The 20024-nt window shown below is 45.5% G+C and overlaps 1 protein-coding gene across 1 annotated transcript in view; it reads right to left on the reverse strand.

The window, feature by feature from the left end:
• The window catches only part of LOC311122186 (AT-rich interactive domain-containing protein 4B-like), a gene marked incomplete at its 3' end in the record, with an annotated part of 157428 nt that overhangs the window by 99122 nt on the left and 38282 nt on the right, over positions 1–20024 (reverse strand). Inside the window, exons 4-8 of the mRNA XM_084196581.1 lie at positions 18789–18854; positions 17344–17434; positions 13120–13199; positions 12021–12112; positions 4109–4262 (exon numbers count right to left, since the gene is read on the reverse strand). Of these exons, the coding sequence (XP_084052707.1) occupies positions 4109–4262; positions 12021–12112; positions 13120–13199; positions 17344–17434; positions 18789–18854 (483 nt within the window). The remainder of the gene's footprint in view (positions 1–4108; positions 4263–12020; positions 12113–13119; positions 13200–17343; positions 17435–18788; positions 18855–20024) is intronic.

The raw sequence follows: 20024 nt of genomic DNA on the forward strand, positions 1-20024 counted from the left end.
TCTATAAATCACTGCTAGGCAAATCCCCGCCTTATCTTAGCTCATTGGTCACCATAGCAGCACCCACCCGTACTCTGCGCTCCAGCAGGTATATCTCACTGGTCATTCCCAAAGCCAACACCTCCTTTGGCCGCCATTCCTTCCAGTTCTCTGCTGCCAATGACTGGAACGAATTGCAAAAATCTCTGAAGCTGGAGACTCTTATCTCCCTCAATAACTTTAAGCATCAGTTGTCAGAGCATCTTACCGATCACTGCACCTGTACACAGCCCATCTGAAATTAGCCCACCCAACTACCTCATCCCTATATTGTTATATATTTTGCTCTTTTGCACCCCAGTATCTCTATTTGCACATAATCTCTTGCACATCTAGCATTCCAGTGTTAATACTATTGTAATTATTTTGCACTATAGCCTATTTATTGCCTTACCTCCATAACTTGCTACATTTGCACACACTGTATATATATTTTCTGTTGTATTTTTGACTTTATGTTTTGTTTTACCGCATATGTAACTCTGTGTTGTTGTTTTTATCACACTGCTTTGCTTTATCTTGGCCAGGTCGCAGTTGTAAATGAGAACTTGTTCTCAACTGGCTTACCTGGTTAAATAAAGGTGAAATTAATAAAATAAAAATAAAAAAACGATTGTACTACGAGGCAGCACTGTAGCCAATCACCTAACTATTGCACTACGAGGCAGCCCTGTAGCCAATCACCTAACGATTGTACTACGAGGCAGCCCCGTAGCCAATCACCTAACTATTGTACTACGAGGCAGCCCTGTAGCCAATCACCTAACTATTGTACTACGAGGCAGCCCCGTAGCCAATCACCTAACGATTGTACTACGAGGCAGCCCCGTAGCCAATCACCTAACGATTGTACTACGAGGCAGCCCCTAGCTGTTCTCTCCTCTACCGGTAGTTCCCCAGTTCACCAGTAGGAGGAGCTGAGGAGCAGACAGGTCACAACACACAGCAGCTGCCAAGATCAACACACACAGGGTAGCGTCCCAAATGGCACCTTAACCCCTACATAGTGCACTAGTTAGTTAGTTAGTTAGTTAGTTAGTTAGTTAGTTAGTTAGTTAGTTAGTTAGTTAGTTAGTTAGTTAGTTAGTTAGTTAGTTAGTTAGTTAGTTAGTTAGTTAGCCCATGAGAATCTGGTCAGAACAGAAGTAGTAGTCTCTGGTCTAAAGTAGTGCACTATGTAAGGAATAGGGTGCCATTCTCTGGTCTAAAGTAGTGCACTATGTAAGGAATAGGGTGCCATTCTCTGGTCTAAAGTAGTGCACTATGTAAGGAATAGGGTGCCATTCTCTGGTCTAAAGTAGTGCACTATGTAAGGAATAGGGTGCCATTCTCTGGTCTAAAGTAGTGCACTATGTAAGGAATAGGGTGCCATTCTCTGGTCTAAAGTAGTGCACTATGTAAGGAATAGGGTGCCATTCTCTGGTCTAAAGTAGTGCACTATGTAAGGAATAGGGTGCCATTCTCTGGTCTAAAGTAGTGCACTATGTAAGGAATAGGGTGCCATTCTCTGGTCTAAAGTAGTGCACTATGTAAGGAATAGGGTGCCATTCTCTGGTCTAAAGTAGTGCACTATGTAAGGAATAGGGTGCCATTCTCTGGTCTAAAGTAGTGCACTATATAGGGAATAGGGTGCCATTCTCTGGTCTAAAGTAGTGCACTATGTAAGGAATAGGGTGCCATTCTCTGGTCTAAAGTAGTGCACTATGTAAGGAATAGGGTGCCATTCTCTGGTCTAAAGTAGTGCACTATGTAAGGAATAGGGTGCCATTCTCTGGTCTAAAGTAGTGCACTATGTAAGGAATAGGGTGCCATTCTCTGGTCTAAAGTAGTGCACTATGTAAGGAATAGGGTGCCATTCTCTGGTCTAAAGTAGTGCACTATGTAAGGAATAGGGTGCCATTCTCTGGTCTAAAGTAGTGCACTATGTAAGGAATAGGGTGCCATTCTCTGGTCTAAAGTAGTGCACTATGTAAGGAATAGGGTGCCATTCTCTGGTCTAAAGTAGTGCACTATGTAAGGAATAGGGTGCCATTTGGGATGCAGTCCAGGGGGGGGAAGTGTTATTATTTATTTAACCAGGTATCTCCATCAGTGTTCTAGAGTGTGGTGCCAGTGTTCTAGAATGTGGTGTCAGTGTGCTAGAGTGTGGTGCCAGTGTTCTAGAATCTGGTGCCAGTGTTCTAGAATGTGGTGTCAGTGTTCTAGAGTGTGGTGCCAGTGTTCTAGAATGTGGTGTCAGTATTCTAGAGTGTGGTGCCCGTGTTCTAGAATGTGGTGTCAGTGTTTTAGAATCTGGTGTCAGTGTTCTAGAGTGTGCTCCCTTCTAAATTCAAATGTTTATGTTTTATTGACTGATGTCTTCCTCTCAGATTTGGAGAGTCCAGAAGGGATCACCATAGACCACCTGGGTCGAACCCTGTTCTGGACAGATTCCATGAAGGACCGCATCGAGGTGTCCTCTCTGGACGGGACCCAGCGACGCGTCCTCATCGACACGGACTTGGTCAACCCCCGAGCCATCATCGTTGACCCTGTCAATGGGTGGGTCACCATGTAGATCAGTGCATCTCTTCGAGAAGGGATGGACTGGCCATCGGTCAGTTCTGGCAAATCCCAGATGTGCCGGTCCATTGTTAGCCCAGTGGGCTTGTCTATATGGATTGTGTTTAATTAATTGGCTAATAATGGGGGCCTTGAGGAAAACATTGGGATGGTGTGTTAGAATGGGCCTATTTATGGTCCAGTCTGTCCCTCTCCTCCAGTACCCATCTCTTCCAGTACATCTGATTCTACTGGTCAACTAATCACCAAGCCCTTCAGTAGTTTAATCAGCTGGGCCAGCAGACATCAGATTCTGTAAGTGGGGTACTGGAGGAGAGGTTTGGGAACACTGATATAGACAGATCTACCTCTCTGTGTTTAATGCAGTATTCACTACACTGTGAATATGAAGGGCTATTCTACTTTAACTCTGGTATTAAAGTGCCTGTTTTGGCAGGAAAATCAGTATCTCAAGTTACAACACCATCTTTTTTTTATTTTCCCCTTTATTTAACCAGGTAGTAAGTTATGGAGGTAAGGCAATAAATAGGCCATAGTGCAAAATAATTACAATTAATATTAACACTGGAGTGATTGATGTGCAAATAGAGATCCGGTCCTGCGGACTTCACAGGAATCATTAAAGGGACAGCGTCCTCCTCTCCTCTGTCTCGGTTCTGCTTGCCTGGAAGAACCACTTACATAAACAAACACTGCTGGGTTGGCGGACCTGCTGTCACCATGTCTGTGTACTGACCTGTGGAAACTAAGGTGACGAAAGAAACAGGTCTGGAAAACCCTGATAACTGGCTCATTAAACACACTCTGTGCTGCATTGACTGTGTAACTCATTTCAGCTGAGCAGTTTTGTGTGCATCTACAATGCAACAATCAGCCATATGAATCCTTTGTTTTTAGTGGATAAGCAATTTGATCAAAGCACCAAGTTTTTCAACTATTTTACGATGACATATTCCAACTGATGACGGAGACGTCTCTAAACTAATAATAATCTACTTTACATTCCCTGTATAGAGTCATTTCACTATTGTTGATCAGGGCCTGTATAGAGTCATTTCACCATTGTTGATCAGGGCCTGTATAGAGTCATTTCACTATTGTTGATCAGGGCCTGTATAGAGTCATTTCACTATTGTTGATCAGGGCCTGTATAGAGTCATTTCACTATTGTTGATCAGGGCCTGTATTCAGTCATTTCACTATTGTTGATCAGGGCCTGTATAGAGTGTCGTTTCAGACCAAGACGCTGTTTGACACACTCTCCTGCTTATATGGGCACTCATCAGAAGTCGTGTCCTATATATAGGGGACAGGATGTAGCTGATCTCACTCACCAAGGCAGGGTACCATGCAGCTGTCTTGGTCTTCCGGTCTCCCGTAGAGGAAGGACCCCCCTCAACACACACCACCTTCCCAGACAGACAGACAGACAGACAGACAGACAGACAGACAGACAGACAGACAGACAGACAGACAGACAGACAGACAGACAGACAGACAGACTCACCAAGGCAGGGTACCATGCAGCTGTCTTGGTCTTCCGGTCTCCAGTAGAGGCAGGACCCCCCTCAACACACACCACCTTCCCATACAGCTCTTCATTCTGTCTCCCGTCACTGTCCTCCTCTTCACTGGACGATGAAGAGGACTCTTCCTCCTGACTGGTAGAAGGAAGGAGAACATACAACTTACAACAATGAATACACAATAGTTTAAATGTAACACCCACACAGTGAGACCAAACGGTATAAGACACCCACTAAGAACAGCTTTAAATACATTTCAGCTGTTACTATAAACACACACCATAGTGATCGGCAGAACAGACATCTCCCTTCTATTTCCCCTCTGGTTAGAAAGACAGAGAGAGAGAGGGAGAGACAGAGAGAGAGAGAGAGAGAGAGATAGAGACAGAGAGAGAGAGAGAGAGAGACAGAGAGAGAGAGAGAGAGAGACAGAGAGAGCGAGAGAGAGAGAGAGAGAGACAGAGAGAGCGAGAGAGAGAGAGAGAGAGAGCGAGAGAGAGAGAGAAAGAGAGAGAGAGAGAGAGAGAGAGAGAGAGAGAGAGAGAGAGAGAGAGAGACAGAGAGAGCGAGAGAGAGCGAGAGAGAGAGAGAGAGAGAGCGAGAGAGAGAGAAAGAGAGAGAGAGAGAAAGAGAGAGAGAGAGAGAGAGAGAGAGAGAGACAGAGAGAGAGAGAGAGAGAGAGAGAGAGAGAGAGAGAGAGACAGAGAGAGAGGAGAGAGAGAGAGAGAGGGAGACACAGGAGCCAAGCAGCTGATCAGTGGTACTAGGAGTGATCAGCTGATCAGTGGTACGAGGAGTGATCAGCTGATCAGTGGTACTAGGAGTGAGCAGCTGATCAGTGGTACTAGGAGTGAGCAGCTGATCAGTGGTACGAGGAGTGATCAGCTGATCAGTGGTACGAGGAGTGAGCAGCTGATCAGTGGTACGAGGAGTGAGCAGCTGATCAGTGGTACGAGGAGCCGATCAGCTGATCAGTGGTACGAGGAGCCAAGCAGCTGATCAGTGGTACGAGGAGTGAGCAGCTGATCAGTGGTACTAGGAGTGATCAGCTGATCAGTGGTACGAGGAGTGAGCAGCTGATCAGTGGTACGAGGAGTGATCAGCTGATCAGTGGTACGAGGAGCCAAGCAGCTGATCAGTGGTACGAGGAGTGAGCAGCTGATCAGTGGTACGAGGAGTGAGCAGCTTACTGCTTACAGAACGGAAACTACAAGTATCATTCTGTCTGGTGGAATAGCTGAATAGATGAGAACATGAGATTAGTTCTCAACAGCCAATATCTATTCTCCCTGATGTCAGGTGGGATGGAGGGTTGATGATACCAATGTTATAATCTTGTAGGTGTGCATGTATTAACTAAAGACTGAGGCACACAGTTATCCCTTAGATGAGTAATATAGTGCACACTAACTAGATTACATTCTCTAGAGAAATGCAGTTCATATTAAAGTCATTCTAGAGAATTAAGCTGGCTGTTGCTTGTCCCATTAAAAAAGGTTCACAAACAGACAGAACAAAACAAACCTAAAAAATATGAGTTATAATACAATGGACGTAAAAACAGCCAGAGTTAAAATGGCTAAAACAATTAATACAATTGCAACGCACCGGAGCTATCAAAATGAATCAAACATACTCGCTGCATGACCCTTGCTCCATTAACCTGTCCGGTGACCTTTTTGTCGACATTTAGAACGATTGCATAGAAAATAGATGCGACAATTGCCTTCTGCAGTGCATTTTCATTTAACTATCTTGTCGATAAAAAACAGATGGACGTAACGACACAAAAACCCACAGTGTGGAATAAGAATGAAGTGGTTGAAGTGTTTCCATGACTCATTTAGACACATTCATAAATTGGTGACAGCCTGTCTGCCCTCCCACCTGTCTGCAGTGAGGGGAAATAAGTATTTGATCCCCTGCTGATTTTGTACGTTTGCCCACTGACAAATAAATGATCAGTCTATAATTTTAATGGTAGGTTTATTTGAACAGTGAGAGACAGAATGACAACAAAAGAATCCAGAAAAACGCATGTCAAAAATGTTATAAATTGATTTGCATTTTAATAAGATAAATAAGTATTTGACCCCCTCTGCAAAACATGACTTAGTACTTGGTGGCAAAACCCTTGTTGGCAATCACAGAGGTCAAATTGTGAGTAATCTGAAGTGCTGCATTATGAGACAGTAATTTGCATTGTGATGATGTGCAACATGAACTTGTAGAGTTGTTGGAAGCAGCCCACTTAAACAGCCCACGCAGGCAGAGAGAGGGTGCTCTGAACAGACCTCCCTTAGCATGTCTGTGTTGGCATACATCCTATTACCTGGCTACCCAGACTTCTCTGCTCTGACCAAACGTTAGGCCACGCCCACAGATATGAGTTATTCTCCCCAATGAGTCTCCCCTCTCCGGCCCTTCACCGAATGAGAACACATTCGGGGCCGTCTGATTGGTCCAGAAACCGATGGTTTGGGCCAGAGCCAGAACACGTGGGTAAAGCGGCGGTTTGAAAATTAATCATTGGCTTTGATACTCTGATTGATCCGATCACTGACAACTTTTTTTTTTTTTTTTTTTAGGGGGTAGATCAGCTTTAATATTGCAGATAGATTGTAACTTCCATCAATGTAATTGTCTGCATCACTTCCAATCCCCCATAAGTTTTTTTCCCTCGCAAATATATATACAGTGAGCTCCATAATTCATTGGACAGTGACAATTTTTGTGTTATTTTGGTTCTGTACTCTAGCACTTTGAGTTTGAAAGGATACAATGACAATGAGGGTGAAGTGCAGACTGTCAGCTTAATTTGAGGGTATTTTCATATATATCGGATGAACTGTTTAGAAATGATAGCACATTTTATACATGGTCCCCCCATTTTAAGGTACTACAAGTATTTGTTAAATTGGCTTCACAGATGTGTGTCGTTAGACAGGTGTATTCATTTGTGTCGTTAGTGAATGCAGGAGAGCTGTTGATGAATAGCATTGATTCTAGACTTTGCTATTGCCTTTGGAGGTTGTTGTTGTGGTGTGACAACATGAGGAAGACAGCAGTGTCGATGCAAATGAAGCTGGCCGTCATAAGGCTCAGAAATGAAAATCAATCAATCAGGAACATTGCAAAAACCCTGGCCATGCCCAAGTCAACAGTTTGGTTCATCATTAACAAGAAAAAAAACAACCGGTGAACTCAATTATGTCAAAAGACCCGGTAGACCGAGGAAGACCACTGTAGTGGATGACCGGAGAATACTCTCTATGGTGAAGAAACCCCCCCTGACAACAGCCCAACAGATCAAAAACACTCTCCTGGATGCAGGTGTAGATGTGTCAAAGTCTACCATACGTAGAAGACTACACCAGCAGGACTGCAGAGGGTACACTACAAGATGCAAACCACTGATAAGCCTGAAGAACAGAAAGGCGAGATTACAGTTTGCTAAAAAGCACCTAAAAGAACCCCAAGAGTTCTGGAAAAAAGTATTGTGGACAGATGAGACAAAGATTAACATGTACCAGAGTGATGGAAAGAGGAAAGTGTGGAGAAAAAAAAGAAATGCCCATGATCCAAAGCATACCACCTCATCCGTGAAACATGGTGGAGGGGGTGTTATGGCTTGGGCCTGTATGGCTGCCAGTGGAACAGGCTCACTTGTCTTCATCGATGATGTGACTGCAGACAGAAGTAGAACAATGAATTCTGAAGTCTATAGAAATATTTTATCTGCTCAGATAAAACCAAATGCCTCCAAACTCATTGGACGGCACTTCATCATGCAACAAGACAATGACCCTAAACATACTACTGCTAGAGCAACAAAGGGGTTTTTGATGGCCAAAAAGTGGAAAATCCTTGACTGGCCGAGTCAATCACCGGATCTGAATCCAATTGAACATGCATTTTACATGCTGAAGAGGAGACTGAAGGCAATAAGTCCCCAAAATAAGCAGGAACTGAAGATGGCTGCAGTACAGGCCTGGCAGAGCATCACCAGGGAAGATACCCAGCGTCTGGTGATGTCAATGCATCGCAGACTTCAAGCAGTCATTGCATGCAAAGGATATGCGACCAAATATTAACAATGATTACTTTATTCTACATTATGTTAAACTGTCCAATGATTTTTGATGCCCGAAAATGGGGGGGACCATGTACAAAAGCTTCTATAATTCGTAAACGGTTCATCCGATATGTATGAAAATACCCTCAAATTAAAGTTGACAGTCTGCACTTCACCCTCATTGTCATTGTATCCTTTCAAACTCAAAGTGCTAGAGTACAGAACCAAAATAACAAAACAATTGTCACTGTCCAATGAATTATGGAGCTCACTGTATATATATATAGATTTTGTACGTTTGCCCACTGACAAAGACATGATCAGTCTATAATTTTAATGGTAGGTTTATTTGAACAGTGAGAGACAGAATAACAACAACAAAAAAATCCAGAAAAACGCATGTCAAAAATTTTATAAATTGATTTGCATTATAATGAGGGAAATAAGTATTTGACCCCTCTGCAAAACATGACTTAGTACTTGGTGGTAAAACCCTTGTTGGCAATCACAGAGGTCAGACGTTTCTTGTAGTTGGCCACCAGGTTTGCACACATCTCAGGAGGGATTTTGTTCCACTCCTCTTTGCAGATCTTCTCCAAGTCATTAAGGTTTCGAGGCTGACGTTTGGCAACTCGAACCTTCAGCTCCCTCCGCAGATTTTCTATGGGATTAAGGTCTAGGGATTGGCTAGGCCACTCCAGGACCTTAATGTGCTTCTTCTTGAGCCACTCCTTTGTTGCCTTGGCCGTGTGTTTTGGGTCATTGTCGTGCTTGAATACCCATCCATGACCCATTTTCAATGCCCTGGCTGAGGGAAGGAGGTTCTCACCCAAGATTTGATGGTACATGGCCCCGTCCATCGTCCCTTTGATGCGGTGAAGTTGTCCTGTCCCCTTAGCAGAAAAACACCCCCAAAGCATAATGTTTCCACCTCCATGTTTGACGGTGGGGATGGTGTTCTTGGGATCATAGGCAGCATTCCTCCTCCTCCAAACACGGCGAGTTGAGTTGATGACAAAGAGATCCATTTTGGTCTCATCTGACCACAACACTTTCACCCAGTTCTCCTCTGAATCATTCAGATGTTCATTGGCAAACTTCAGACGGGCATGTATATGTGCTTTCTTGAGCAGGGGGACCTTGCGGGCGCTGCAGGATTTCAGTCCTTCACGGCGTAGTGTGTTACCAATTGTTTTCTTGGTGACTATGGTCCCAGCTGCCTTGAGATCATTGACAAGATCCTCCCGTGTAGTTCTGGGCTGATTCCTCACCGTTCTCATGATCATTGCAACTCCACGAGGTGAGATCTTGCATGGAGCCCCAGGCCGAGGGAGATTGACAGTTATTTTGTGTTTCTTCCATTTGCGAATAATCGCACCAACTGTTGTCACCTTCTCACCAAGCTGCTTGGCGATGGTCTTGTAGCCCATTCCAGCCTTGTGTAGGTCTACAATCTTGTCCCTGACATCCTTGGAGAGCTCTTTGGTCTTGGCCATGGTGGAGAGTTTGGAATCTGATTGATTGATTGCTTCTGTGGAAAGGTGTCTTTTATACAGGTAACAAACTGAGATTAGGAGCACTCCCTTTAAGAGTGTGCTCCTAATCTCAGCTCGTTACCTGTATAAAAGACACCTGGGAGCCAGAAATCTTTCTGATTGAGAGGGGGTCAAATACTTAATTCCCTCATTAAAATGCAAATCAATTTATAACATTTTTGACATGCGTTTTTCTGGATTTTTTTGTTGTTATTCTGTCTCTCACTGTTCAAATAAACCTACCATTAAAATTATAGACTGATCATTTCTTTGTCAGTGGGCAAACGTACAAAATCAGCAGGGGATCAAATACTTTTTTTCCCTCACTGTATTTAATCTCTTAGGAAGCCTGCCACAGGAGTCACTAGAGCGCGATGGGACAAGGACATCCCGGCAGGCCAAAAACTCCCCTAACCCGGACAACGCTGGGCCAAATGTGCGTCACCTGCCTCATGGGTCTCCCGGTCACGGCCGGCTGAGACACAGCCCGGGATCGAACCCGGATCTGTAGTGACGCCTCAAGCACTGCAGTGCCTTAGACCACGGCGCCACTCGGGAGGCAGTCAGCCCAATTCTGATCTTTTTCCCACTAATTGGTCCTTTGACCAATCAGATCAGGTCTTTAAAAGATCTGATGTGAAAAGATCTGATGTGATTGGTCAAAAGACCAATTAGTGGAAAAAATATCAGAATTGGTGTGCCTGTGTAAACGCAGCCCTGTCGATCTGAAATAATTGGATGGTGAAACTTGCATCCAGCCAACCAGAAGAGCAAGGTGAAGCAATTCAGGTCTTCTTGAAAGTCAGGACAATCCTTGTCCTGCAAAGAAAAAAATTTATATTTGAAAAAATTGATTTTGCAACCAGTAGACATTTAGAATGAAGATCGCGACACCCCTCCCTACGGGCGGTAAATCACTGAACCTGATTTGATTCAATGCAATAAAATCTTTGAAGACTGCAACCAGAGAAAAACAATTGATTTGATAAAGCCGTTGCTCATTCTGCTTTGCTGTTACCCTGTTTAAAATAGGCTATGGATTTCCTACAGTAAAATAATGTTTGTAACTGGGGTCATGATTTCACATGCCCCGAGTACCTTGAAAATGATTAGGCAATCATCATTTATTCAAAAAACACTTTCGATCATTCGTCGCAATAAGGGAAATTTAACACAAGTATAAAAAAAAAACAGCTGAGTCAATGGAAACCTGCCTAATGACCCTCTCCCACACACCTTTATCCACCTGAACATTGTTAGGCTAATTGGTGGGAGGGACTTGCACTTAGCGCATTGACCAATGACTATTAACACACATGAAAGCACACTGATATCCAATAGACTGCTTGGGTGAAATGATTAGAAAGAATTTGACTATGGAATGAATACAGGCCCCCACAAATATTTAAAACATTCACAACATTGATGGAAAGGATAAGTGTTTTCGGGGTGAAGATCTTCATATTCACTTCATATTAAACTTTATTCTAAAAAAGGCAAAGGCAATATTAGTCCGCTCTAAGATTCCACTCTAAAAGACACAAGATGATGTCCAAGGTGCTAATGTGTAGCTGGGTGAATTCCAAGTCACTATCACTGTTCAGAACAATATTGACTTTCCTATGAGCCCTACGGAGGGAGGTGAGATGAAGAATAGCAGCAGAGTCCTTTTCATACCAGGGGCTGCATCCCAAAATGTTCCCTACATCGTGCACTAATTTTTCCCAGGGCCCTATGCAGATATAGTGCACTACGTAGGGAACATCTTGCCATTTGGTACGCGCCCCAGGAAGATTCCCAATTCATTCCCTAGCCAGCTGGAGAGGACAGAGCATCAGGGTATATGGACAGGCTCTATTCCCTGGAACCTCCCAGGGGAGAGACAGGATCAGGGTATATGGACAGGCTCTATTCCCTGGAACCTCCCAGGGGAGACAGGATCAGGGTATATGGACAGGCTCTATTCCCTGGAACCTCCCAGGGGAGACAGGATCAGGGTATATGGACAGGCTCTACTCCATGTGCAGGCCTCTCATTTCATTATCCAAGTAGCACCCCGGTATTGTAATGGATCAAGGTTTCTAAAATCATCCACTGTAATAGAGGAAAATGACTACATCTACTGGCTGGCTGTCTGTTGCACTGTGCAGAGATGTGATGGAGTAGTCACCTCTTCCTCTCTCTCTCTCTCTCTCACACCTCACCTCAGCAGGCCTGTTGCTACTTAAAGCCCAGTCCTCAGCCAATGGGTGTAGTCAACAGTTCAGATGGGGAGATACTCACACTGGGTTAGACCTGCGCCCACGGTTCCCCTTCTTGCCGATGACAGGCGTGCCGAAGTGCTCAGGGTTGGTGAGAGGGAGACGATCAAGTGTCTGGAACAGAGAGCAACAGCAAACAGCAGGTTAGAGTTGGGGGACGGGTTAGAGTTGGGGGACGGGTTAGAGTTGGGGGACGGGTTAGAGTTGGGGGACAGGTTAGAGTTGGGGGACGGGTTAGAGTTGGGGGACGGGTTAGAGTTGGGGGACGGGTTAGGGTTGGGGGACGGGTTAGAGTTGGGGGACGGGTTAGAGTTGGGGGACGGGTTAGAGTTGGGGGACGGGTTAGAGTTGGGGGACGGGTTAGGGTTGGGGGACGGGTTAGAGTTGGGGGACGGGTTAGAGTTGGGGGACGGGTTAGAGTTGGGGGACGGGTTAGAGTTGGGGGACGGGTTAGAGTTGGGGGACGGGTTAGAGTTGGGGGACAGGTTAGAGTTGGGGGACGGGTTAGAGTTGGGGGACGGGTTAGAGTTGGGGGACGGGTTAGAGTTGGGGGACGGGTTAGAGTTGGGGGACGGGTTAGAGTTGGGGGACGGGTTAGAGTTGGGGGACGGGTTAGAGTTGGGGGACGGGTTAGAGTTGGGAGACGGGTTAGAGTTGGGGGACGGGTTAGAGTTGGGGGACGGGTAACCACAGCTGAACCAAAGGGGGAATGGTTTATCATGGCTGTTTAAACACTAAACAATATGCATTAAATGAGGAAACACAACAAAGATGTTGGAGTGATTTCTATTGCACTATGTGGATGAGGGTTTGACGTTCAGCAGAGAGTCTGGATCAAAACATTCCCTGCTGCATTTACAAAACGACTGAAACGTTGGTAATGAATGAATAAAGAGCCTTGGCGAAGAGGGAGATACATGTGTCTGTTGGCTAAACTATTGGAAGAGCAGGGCTGACTGAGGGAAGAACTGTTTCCCAAACAACCGTTAGACTACGTTCCAAATGGCACCCTGCTCCCTACAGAGTGCACTACTCTAGACCAGAGTACGGGGAATAGGGTGCTATTTGGGACACGCTCCAGGTCTGTAGTAAACATGTGGTTGAGTTGAACAGAGACTTGCCTCGCTCTCTGCAAAGTGGCGAGCTCCTTTCAGGCAGAGAGAGGAACGCCTCAGGGTCTTCTCATCACCATCATCAAACACTGGGGAGGGGAGGAAAAAAGCAGTTAGGCAGAATATAGGGCATCTCTCTCTCTCTCTCTCTCTCTCTCTCTCTCTCTCTCTCTCTAGGAGTATACCACATCAGTCACCGGCTTCATCAAAAAGTGCATCGACGACATTGTCCCCACAGTGACTGTGCGTACATATCCCAACCAGAATCCATGGATTACAACCAACATCCACAACGAGCTAAAGGCTAGAGCAGCCGCTTTCAAGGAGCGGGACACTAATCCGGACGCTTATAAGAAATCCTGCTATGCCCTCAGATGAACCATCAAACAGGCAAAGAGTCAATACAGGACTAAGAATGAATCCTACTACACCGGCTCTGACGCACGTCGGATGTGGCAGGGCTTGCAAACTATTACGGACTACAAAAGAAAACCCAACCGCGAGCTGCCCATTGACACAAGCCTAACAGACGAGCTAAATGCCTTTTATGCTCACTTCGAGGCAAGCAACACTGAAGCATGCATGAGCGCACCAGCTGTTCCGGAACGACTGTGTGATCACGCTCTCAGTAGCCGATGTGAGCAAGACCTTTAAACAGGTCAACATTCACAAGGCCGCAGGGCCAGACGGATTACCAGGACGTGTACTCAGAGCATGCACGGACCAACTGGAAAGTGTCTTCACTGACATTTTCAACCTCTCCCGGACAAAGTCTGTAATATCTACATGTTTCAAGCAGACCACCATAGTCCCTGTGCCCAAGAAAGCGAAGGTAACCTGCTTAAATGACTACCGCCCCGTGGCACTCACTTCGGTAGCCTTGAAGTGCTTTGAAAGGCTGGTCATGACTCACATCAACACCATCATCCCGGAAACCCTAGACACACTCCAATTTGCATACCGCCCCAAAAAATCCACAGATGCAATCTTAATCGCACTCCACACTCCCCTTTCCCACCTGGACAAAATGAAAACCTATGTGAGAATGCTATTCATTGACTACAGCTCAGCGTTCAACATCATAGTGCCCTCAAAGCTCATCACTAAGCTAAGGATCCTGGGACTAAACACCTCCCTCTGCAATTGGATCCTGGACTTCCTGACAAGCCGCCCCCAGGTGGTAAGGGTAGGCAACAACAGATCCGCCACACTGATCCTCAACACGGGGGCCCCTCAGGGGTGCGTGCTCAGTCCCCTCCTGTACTCCCTGTTCACCCATTACTGCATGGCCAAACACGACTCCAACACCATCACTAGGTTTGCTGACGACACAACAGTGGTAGGCCTGATCACCGACAACGATGTGACAGCCTATAGGGAGGAGGTCAGAGACCTGGCAGTGTGATGCCAGGACAACAACCTCTTCCTCAACGTGAGCAAGACAAAGGAGCTGATCGTGGACTACAGGAAAAGGAGGGCCGAACAGGCCCCCGTTCACATCGACAGGGCTGTAGTGGAGCAGGTCGAGAGTTTCAAGTTCCTTGGTGTCCACATCACCAACGAACTATTATGGTCCAAACACACCAAGACAGTCGTGAAGAGGGCACGACAAAGCCTATTACCCCCCAGGAGACTGAAAAGATTTGGCATGGGTCCTCAGATCCTCAAAAAGTTATACAGCTGCACCATCGAGAGCATCCTGACTGGTTGCATCACCGCCTGGTATGGCAACTGCTCGGCCTCCAACCGCAAGGCACTACAGAGGGTAGTGCGTACGGCCCAGTACATCACTGGGGCCAAGCTTCCTGCCATCCAGGACCTCTATACCAGGCGGTGTCAGAGAAAGGCCCAAAAACTTGTCAGACTCCAGTCACCCAAATCAGACTGTTCTCTCTGCTACCGCACGGCAAGCGGTACCGGAGCGCCAAGTCTAGGTCCAAAAGGCTCCTTAACAGCTTCTACCCCCAACCTATAAGACTGCTGAACAATTAATCAAAATGGCCACCCGGACTATTTACATTGCTGCTGCTAGTCTCATAGCAAAGGGTATGAATACTTATGTAAATACGTTTATTTATTTAGGAAAAAAATCTAAAATCCTGTTTTCGCTTTGTCATTATGGGGTACTGTGTGTAGATTGATGAGGATTTTTATTTATTTAATCCAATTTAGAATAAGGCTGTAACGTAACAAAATGTGGAAAAAGTCAAAGGGTCTGAATACTTTCCAAATGCACTGCATGTGTGTTTGTGTTGTGTTGGTGTGTGTGTCGGTGTGTGTGTGTGTGTGCATGTGTGTTTGTGTTGTGTTGGTGTGTGTGTGTGTGTGTGTGTGTGTGTGTATGTGTGTTGGTGTGTTGGTGTGTGTGTGTGTGTGTGTGTGTGTGTGTGTGTGTGTGTGTGTGTGTGTGTGTGTGTGTGTGTGTGTGTGTGTGTGTGTGTGTGTAGGTGTGTGTGTGTGTGTGTGTGTGTGTAGACTCAGAGACCCTCTCTGCTCCACCCAATGATCTGCAGTTCCACCTCAAAGCTTCATTCCAACTTCAAGGATCCCTAAACTGACAGAGAATCCCTAAACAGACAGAGGAAGATGCATAGTTCTTTCCCCTCCTGATTTGATCAGACAGCTGGTGGGACCAGAGCACATAACGTTGTTCAGGAGACAGAACCAAACAGTGCTCACCAACAGTTGATATAGTGATGGACAGAACCAAACAGTGCTCACCAACAGTTGATATAGTGATGGACAGAACCAAACAGTGCTCACCAACAGTTGATATAGTGATGGACAGAACCAAACAGTGCTCACCAACAGTTGATATAGTGATGGACAGAACCAAACAGTGCTCACCAACAGTTGATATAGTGATGGACAGAACCAAACAGTGCTCACCAACAGTTGATATAGTGATGGACAGAACCAAACAGTGCTCACCAACAGTTTATATAGTGATGGACAGAACCAAACAGTGCTCACCAACAGTTGATATAGTGATGGACAGAACCAAACAGTGCTCACCAACAGTTGATATAGTGATGGACAGAACCAAACAGTGCTCACCAACAGTTGATATAGTGATGGACAGAACCAAACAGTGCTCACCAACAGTTGATATAGTGATGGACAGAACCAAACAGTGCTCACCAACAGTTTATATAGTGATGGACAGAACCAAACAGTGCTCACCAACAGTTGATAGAGTGATGGACAGAACCAAACAGTGCTCACCAACAGTTTATATAGTGATGGACAGAACCAAACAGTGCTCACCAACAGTTGATATAGTGATGGACAGAACCAAACAGTGCTCACCAACAGTTGATAGAGTGATGGACAGAACCAAACAGTGCTCACCAACAGTTGATATAGTGATGGACAGAACCAAACAGTGCTCACCAACAGTTGATATAGTGATGGACAGAACCAAACAGTGCTCACCAACAGTTTATATAGTGATGGACAGAACCAAACAGTGCTCACCAACAGTTTATATAGTGATGGACAGAACCAAAGAGTGCTCACCAACAGTTGATATAGTGATGGACAGAACCAAACAGTGCTCACCAACAGTTGATAGAGTGATGGACAGAACCAAACAGTGCTCACCAACGGTTGATATAGTGATGGACAGAACCAAACAGTGCTCACCAACAGTTTATATAGTGATGGACAGAACCAAACAGTGCTCACCAACAGTTTATATAGTGATGGACAGAACCAAACAGTGCTCACCAACGGTTGATATAGTGATGGACAGAACCAAACAGTGCTCACCAACAGTTGATATAGTGATGGACAGAACCAAACAGTGCTCACCAACAGTTGATAGAGTGATGGACAGAACCAAACAGTGCTCACCAACAGTTGATATAGTGATGGACAGAACCAAACAGTGCTCACCAACAGTTGATAGAGTGATGGACAGAACCAAACAGTGCTCACCAACAGTTGATATAGTGATGGACAGAACCAAACAGTGCTCACCAACAGTTGATATAGTGATGGACAGAACCAAACAGTGCTCACCAACAGTTGATAGAGTGATGGACAGAACCAAACAGTGCTCACCAACAGTTTATATAGTGATGGACAGAACCAAACAGTGCTCACCAACAGTTGATATAGTGATGGACAGAACCAAACAGTGCTCACCAACAGTTGATAGAGTGATGGACAGAACCAAACAGTGCTCACCAACAGTTGATAGAGTGATGGACAGAACCAAACAGTGCTCACCAACGGTGTATATACTGCAGTCAGTCAGCTTGTTGATGGAGGCTTCCTGGTACACTCCATCCGGGTTCTTCACCTCCACTACAGCACCAACCTGGCAGACCAGACATACGGCTGTTAACATTCAATACTGGCTGACTGGCTGAGATATCTGGATACACTGACTAAGTTGTGATCAGTTCATGTAGACTTGAAGAGATACATTTATAATGAAGAGTATAAGAAAACAGTTGTGGCCTGGAGGCTGGCCTGTCTAGTATCTTACCTTCAGAATACAGTTAAAGGGCTGGTTGGCCTGTCCGATCTCTTACCTTCAGAATACAGTTAAAGGGCTGGTTGGCCTGTCCGATCTCTTACCTTCAGAATACAGTTAAAGGGCTGGTTGGCCTGTCTAGTCTCTTACCTTCAGAATACAGTTAAAGGGCTGGTTGGCCTGTCCGATCTCTTACCTTCAGAATACAGTTAAAGGGCTGGCTGGCCTGTCTAGTATCTTACCTTCAGAATACAGTTAAAGGGCTGGTTGGCCTGTCTAGTCTCTTACCTTCAGAATACAGTTAAAGGGCTGGTTGGCCTGTCTAGTCTCTTACCTTCAGAATACAGTTAAAGGGCTGGTTGGCCTGTCCGATCTCTTACCTTCAGAATACAGTTAAAGGGCTGGCTGGCCTGTCTAGTATCTTACCTTCAGAATACAGTTAAAGGGCTGGTTGGCCTGTCCGATCTCTTACCTTCAGAATACAGTTAAAGGGCTGGCTGGCCTGTCTAGTATCTTACCTTCAGAATACAGTTAAAGGGCTGGTTGGCCTGTCCGATCTCTTACCTTCAGAATACAGTTAAAGGGCTGGCTGGCCTGTCTAGTCTCTTACCTTCAGAATACAGTTAAAGGGCTGGCTGGCCTGTCTCTTACCTTCAGAATACAGTTAAAGGGCTGGTTGGCCTGTCTAGTATCTTACCTTCAGAATACAGTTAAAGGGCTGGTTGGCCTGTCCGATCTCTTACCTTCAGAATACAGTTAAAGGGCTGGTTGGCCTGTCCGATCTCTTACCTTCAGAATACAGTTAAAGGGCTGGTTGGCCTGTCTAGTCTCTTACCTTCAGAATACAGTTAAAGGGCTGGCTGGCCTGTCTAGTATCTTACCTTCAGAATACAGTTAAAGGGCTGGTTGGCCTGTCTAGTCTCTTACCATCAGAATACAGGAATACAGTTAAAGGGCTGGTTGGCCTGTCCGATCTCTTACCTTCAGAATACAGTTAAAGGGCTGGTTGGCCTGTCTAGTATCTTACCTTCAGAATACAGTTAAAGGGCTGGTTGGCCTGTCCGATCTCTTACCTTCAGAATACAGTTAAAGGGCTGGCTGGCCTGTCTAGTATCTTACCTTCAGAATACAGTTAAAGGGCTGGTTGGCCTGTCCGATCTCTTACCTTCAGAATACAGTTAAAGGGCTGTCTTACCTTCAGAGGGCCTTTGATGCTGTCATCATGGACCTCCACTGTGGTCAGGTCTGGTTTAAAGGTCACCTGAAGAGGAAGATGGGAAGGAGGAGGAGGAGGAGGGGGGAGAGGAGGGAGGGGAGAGGAGGATGGGGGAGAGGAGGGAGGGGTTGAGGAGGTAGGGGAGAGGAGGACGGGGGAGAGGAGAGGAGGGAGGAGAGAGGAGGACGGGGGAGAGAAGGTAGGGGAGAGGAGGACGGGGAGAGGAGAGGAGGGAGGGGAGAGGAGGACGGGGGAGAGGAGAGGAGGGAGGGGAGAGGAGGATGGGGGAGAGGAGGTAGGGGAGAGGAGGACGGGGGAGAGGAGAGGAGGGAGGGGAGAGGAGGACGGGGGAGAGGAGGTTAGAGAGTCAGTAATGTCAGTAGACAAACAATTCACGCCAAAGGCCTGCCCTCATCCGACCTCCTTCTCTTACCTCATCCAACAAACCACTATCTGACTGATAGAGTCAAGACGCCGTTGTCTCTCCGGGATTGGGACGGGTGAGACAAGAAGTGAGAGACGGCTCAAGCTGCTTTCACACTGTGAATCAATAAGGGTGAATTCACTCAGACTACTCTGTGCTCAGAGTTCAGAGCACGTCAGCGAGAGAGTGACGGAAAATGTATGAATTTCCGAAAGAAATGTTATGCCTTTTGCTATAACAGGTGTCAGTTAACATGGGCTAAAAACGGAATTCAAAGTGGTGCCAGTAAACAAATCACAACCACAGTCTTGATAACAACAAAACGGTCTAAAAAGCTGCGCAGCGGCAAGTAATACGTTCAGAGTCAACCGTTATCTCATACAGTGCCTTGCAAAAGTATTCATCCCCCTTGGCGTTTTTCCTATTTTGTTGCATTACAACCTGGATTTTTATTTTTATTTTATGTCATGGACATACACAAAATAGTCCAAATTGGTGAAGTGAAATGAAAAAAATAACTTGTTTAAAAAAAAAATCTAATACATAAATTATGGAAAAGTAGTGCGTGCAAATCTACAGTGAGGGGAAAAAGTATTTGATCCCCTGCTGATTTTGTACGTTTGCCCACTGACAAAGAAATGATCAGTCTATCATTTTAATGGTAGGTTTATTTGAACAGGTGAGAGACAGAATAACAACAACAAAATCCAGAAAAACGCATGTCAAAAATGTTATAAATTGATTTGCATTTTAAATGAGGGAAATAAGTATTTGACCCCTCTGCAAAACAT

This window comes from Coregonus lavaretus (assembly GCF_964263955.1).
Source record: "Coregonus lavaretus genome assembly, contig: HAP1_SCAFFOLD_879, whole genome shotgun sequence".
Classification (NCBI taxonomy): domain Eukaryota; kingdom Metazoa; phylum Chordata; class Actinopteri; order Salmoniformes; family Salmonidae; genus Coregonus; species Coregonus lavaretus.